The sequence below is a fragment of the Anopheles cruzii genome, chromosome 3, assembly GCF_943734635.1.
Source record: "Anopheles cruzii chromosome 3, idAnoCruzAS_RS32_06, whole genome shotgun sequence".
Lineage (NCBI taxonomy): Eukaryota > Metazoa > Arthropoda > Insecta > Diptera > Culicidae > Anopheles > Anopheles cruzii.
The window spans coordinates 64,373,651-64,379,026 of NC_069145.1; the positions used below are offsets into that span (position 1 = coordinate 64,373,651).

General features: G+C 43.5%; 1 protein-coding gene across 1 annotated transcript; it reads left to right on the forward strand.

The window, feature by feature from the left end:
- The first annotated feature begins 1,716 nt into the window (after window positions 1-1,716).
- LOC128274187 (uncharacterized) lies at window positions 1,717-3,788 on the forward strand. The gene is made up of 3 exons (XM_053012295.1): window positions 1,717-2,274; window positions 2,341-2,422; window positions 2,497-3,788. Exons 1-3 carry the CDS (start codon window positions 1,717-1,719, stop codon window positions 3,786-3,788), a joined length of 1,932 nt encoding a protein of 643 aa, XP_052868255.1.
- Window positions 3,789-5,376: the final 1,588 nt, after the last annotated feature.

Consider the following 5,376-nt stretch of genomic DNA (forward strand, 5'->3'; position numbering starts at 1 on the left):
AACCTATTGAAGGGAAATAATTTGTGAATCAACGAGAGTGAACGAAAATGTGTGCAAACCGGTAGAAATGTGATGCTGGCCAAACTGAACACGTTAAACGAGCTGTACTTTCTGGATAGCAGACAAAAGTGTCGACATCAGGTAAGTTTTCGTTTTCATACGAAATACCAAGAGGCCCAATTGGCCACAATAAAAAATAAAATAAAACAGTGTAGCTTGAAAATATTTAAAGTGTAAAGAGAGTAATACAGTTATTCAATAAGGAGATGGATAGGTACAAAAGAATGATTACGGACTCATTAACCATTATTGTAAATGGTGCTGCAAACTCTTGTAACGTTTTTTTTTCAAGGACATAAGAAAAAATATTTTAAGTGCGCGACGGTCAAACACTTAAGTGGATTGTCATGGTCCAACACTTTAAGGGATGGCAACCGTTGTAAAAAAGGAGAAAAGCTACATGCCATGGTTCTGGGGAGTTTGGGGTTTGTTATTGTTGTTGTAATTATAAAGATAGATAAATCCGTTCTTCTCAAACCTATGCAGGAGTAAGAGGTGGGACTTATCATCATCATAATTATCTACACGACAATATGATACCGAAACAATGTGTAACTCCATCGTTACGTCATTCCATATGCTTGTAGATCATTTAATCATAGGCAACAAAAAAATTCTTCTTTAGTTGATTTGGTGCTGCAACATTAACTGCCAAAGGTTGATCCATTATTTCACGTTCATTCTAGTTTTTAATATTCGGACTCTGGCTCGTGCTCGCGGCTTATAGTGTTGCTTAATAACTCTATATCATCAGTACAACTATTTTGTTTTTAGTAAAGACAAATTTATACAAGATAGATAAAACTCCAAAACTATAGTTGCAAAACATTAATATTTTTTTTTATTAGAATTTGTTTTATCGATTTTCATCAATTAAAACAATTTGCAAACTACAGTAGTTTATTTTTACAATTGTCATTATTATTTAACGGTTTAAACAACTCGAAACGTATCGACACCAAAATAAATTCAAGTTGATGATCTGTGGACGAGTCACAAATTACAGTAGTTCTCCCAACTCAAAAAACATAACAACGTGATTATTTCCTGAATTTAAGACCAAACAAACTGATGAGCACGATGTTTTCGGCCATTTTATTTGAAGATTGCTTCGAATTGCTATTTAATTGGATAATTATATCGAACATGTGCCCCAACAAAAAACCCGAACTTAAAAGTCGCAGATTAATTGGTAAAACATGTTGTGTCTGATTGAATCATGGAAACACGTAACGCAATTATCGAAAAGTCTATGGATCGGTTCCAAATCGGTCCCATCGATTTTTTTTTTAAATGCGATTAACAATAAATAAGATCTACTCACGTCTGAAATGCGCCTCTTACCGATTCGATACAAATGATAGACAATGTGCAACAAATTGTGCCTACATTAATTGTTCGGGGCTTCTTCCAACTTCTGGAATGCCTGTATTGCGTTGATATGACTAAAGCAACTGCGAAAAAGGGCGAAACTCATTGAAACTCAATTGGAAATGGTTCATTTGATAATTTATTTTAGTTTGTATATAAAATTGAGATCGGTTATGCTATTCAGTGCTACATTTCTTCACTATACAATAAACTTACACGAAAGCAAATTTTAAGCTAATTCTCTGTTTGGTTCGCATTGGTACTTTTCGTCGTCCGCTTAGTAAAATGGCCTGCGAATGGGACATCAATGATGCACACATTCCCTTCATGCAGGACATCACGTACGATAAGTTCAACGAGTGGTCCGACGGCCACGTGCGATACGTCTACCTCCCAACGGAGGATCACGCCCGGAAACACATCTCTGGCTGGGCGATGCGAAATACCAACAACCACAACGTGAGCATCCTGAAGAAGAGCTGTCTCGGAGTGCTGGTGTGCTCGGCCCGCTGCAAACTGCCGAACGGTGGCCAGATCCACCTTCGGCCCGCGATCTGTGATAAAGCGCGCCGGAAGCAGCAAGGACGCGCGTGCCCGAACCGAAACTGCAAAGCTGGCCGCCTGGAGGTGCTGGCCTGTCGAGGGCACTGTGGCTATCCGGTGACGCACTACTGGCGTCACACCGAGCGGGCCATCTTCTTCCAGGCGAAGGGCACCCACGACCACCCGAAGCCGGAGTCGAAGACATCGAGTGAAACGAGGAAAATCATCGGCAGCAGTGGAAAGGTTAAAAGCAAGAAGCTTTCAGTACTACTGTTAAGGGATGCCGCCCTCGGCAACAAGGTGTGTAGCGAGGAGAAGGATAACAGTCACGAAAGTAAGGTTTCCCTTTTTTTTTTGTTTCACTAGCTAATGTCCTTAAAGACCTCGAAGCCACCATCAGGGCCAGAGATACTGCAGCCTCCTCCGCTTATTCCGGACACGAGTTATGGTAAGTACAACAATTTAGAACAATACATTTCACCCCAGACAACTCTCAATCATAAGAATATTTTCTTATTCTAGTTGAGACCTCTAAATGCGTAATTTGCACACGAACGCCATGCGTTTGCCGAACGAAAAACAACAGCATCCCGCCGACAGCTTCGCTGGACAAGGTCAACGATCCGAGTGTCCCGTTCTTCGATGTGGCTGGCCATCAAGTGCCACAAAGCAATCACCTGCAGCATTCCAGTGCACTTCAATGGTCGTCGTACGACGCACCGATCGAGTCCTTCTCTAATGGCATCAACTCCTATGAGACCAATCCTATGGGCCAGTGCGCCCAGACGATCGGTAACAGTGGTTGCCACACTCGGACTGGGCTGGTAAACGACTGCTTCCATCCGGAAGAGATTTTCCAGCTCGACCAACCACTCCGCCAGCAAGGAAGCGGTCCAGCCATTCAACCACTCAACCACCTGCCAGCCACTCCGACGACGCTACTCGACCTGGGCAGTGGAGCGATCTACAAGAAGTGTAACCAAATCAACACCGACTACATTTTCGGTAGTACGGCCGGCGATGGCTATAACAACCACGAATCGTCCTGCTCCTACGGAGCTCCTGCACCTCTAATGGCCAGCGACGGACACTGTACTGGACCGAATGGGTTAGAACTGGGCACGACCATCGCCAGTGGCAAGTACTTCTCCAACGACGCGTATGGCCTACCGAGCGAAGAGGGAGCGTCGAAAGAACTGCTAAGGAGCATAAAGAAAGAGGGCACCACCAGCGTGAAACAGTCGTTCAACGAGTCCTCTTTCGGGGCTCACTCCCGACCACGACCTTACGACTGTGATCAGAGTCACTACAAAAAGACGGCTGGCTTCAGCTATAGAGCCACATCGGGCGGAACGTATTTCACTCACAATAACAACAGCCACAGTATTGTCAACCAGAACTCGGTCGACTCGGTTGCCGCGAAACCTGCGACCTACGAACATCTTCAGCACCATCCGCAGGATCATTCGCAGTCCAACAGTGGCGTCAATTATGGCTATCAATCAGATACGACGACGGTCTCGACGAGCACCGCCAGCACGAATCCAGTGATCGGTACTTACGAGCAGCCTTACGCGGGTGGCGGAGGCTATGTGGGCACTGGTGCCGCGATGCCCTCGATAACGGCATCCCCTAGAGCTCCCCAACCGGAGGTACACTATTCCACCGGGGTCTACGGTACAGGCGATAATTATCGGTACAATGGCAATTACATTAAGGGCTCCCAGGCTGTGCACAGCGCGGGACCATTTCAGGCAGCGTCCGTGCAGCAGATGCATCCCGAGCTTCCTTTGGCCGCGTATGAATTCTACTAAGGTTGATGGCTGGCCGTTAGACGGCGACTAGTTGAAAAAATAAACGATTCTTCATACAATATTCGATTTGACTATGTTTTGTGGCAGCCTTTCAGATGTTTGCTTCAAAAGAATGGCTTGAGAAAATTTGAATATGTTTTTGTGACCATCGACAATTCAAATCACTTTTGATGCGGTATGGTGCGCCATCTGTCCGCGAAATCTTATCAAAGCGAAATATTTCATGATTAATTCTAACGGACATTTTAAAATCCAAGAAGCAATTGAAATATTTCACCACGTTTGATCAAATTAATACGGCAAGAGAATAAATAAAATTAAACCGAGAGTCCGAAATCCGATTTTGCACAGACCACAAAAGACTTTTTGGACCAGTCAGACTGGTCAGCCACTGTTTAATTTTTCAAATAATTTTTATTTTGTTCGCTTTGTTGCCCTGAGCGTAATCAACGTGCTCGTTGGTTTTCAACTTTCAGGCTTTCAGCCTTTCTCATTTTCTTTCATCGGAGTGCACCGCAAATTGGAGTCTAAAATAACATTGACTAAGGCGCCATGTGTCGGCATCCAGTCTGCCAACGTTGAGCTAGTCATACCGACAAGGATCAGCCACATGCGATACATTTTTACCTCCGAAAAGCAATCACAATCGGCATTCGGCATACTAGGTGACAGGAAATGGTGAAATTTCAAGCCATTTCGATGCGACGATTAGAATAAATCGTTACTTTGACACTGATTAGCCATTACTGTGAGTATTTAAAATTTTTCATTATACGTACCACATATTAATTAACTACACATTGATTAGCAAAATCCATCATAAACCACTGGTTTCGCAGCTCGTTTTAAAACCATAAAACTGGTATTCAAAAGCGCAAAACGTGAAAGCGAGCGTGTCACAAATCAAGTTAAACACCCGCAAAGACCCACGGCGTGGTATGCGAAATCTTGTTCTATTGTGAAATATCACAATTCTATTGGAAATCAATTCCGTTTCATTTCTTCCACCCCCCAGACCGATCTTACGATCGCCGACACCGGCCAAATACCGTTAGCGGTGCGCGGAGTTTTATTGGCAGGCGGAAAGGACCTTGATCGCCAGGAGTGGAGCGCGGGACCGGTTTGGTAGCACAGGTCGCGTCTAGACGCCACGCGAAACGCCGGCACTAAACCCGTATATGGTTCGACACTCGACTACTAAGTGGAGTGCTGTTGAGGAACGAGTGACCAACAGCAACCATTGTTGACAGTGGCCCGTGAATTTCGTGCATAAAATAAAAATAAATAGTCGTGGAGGCAATGCTAAGGGATGTTTCATTGCTACTCTTTGTTATAATTGCTGTATAAATTTTACTTCAAATGTTTTAATTGATTTATTTCTTAAAATATAATCACAAATAATAATCATAATGATAATCAAATAATCATAATCAGAACATAATTTAAATGTGTTGCGACCATCTTCATGCGGATCGTCATGAAGATCAAAGTCACGTGCGGTCTTCCAGCGTTCTAGTGATTAAATTGGTTGGCTTTTTTGCAACCACAAACAATATCTTCCTCGCAGATCGGCAAAACAATGAAACAA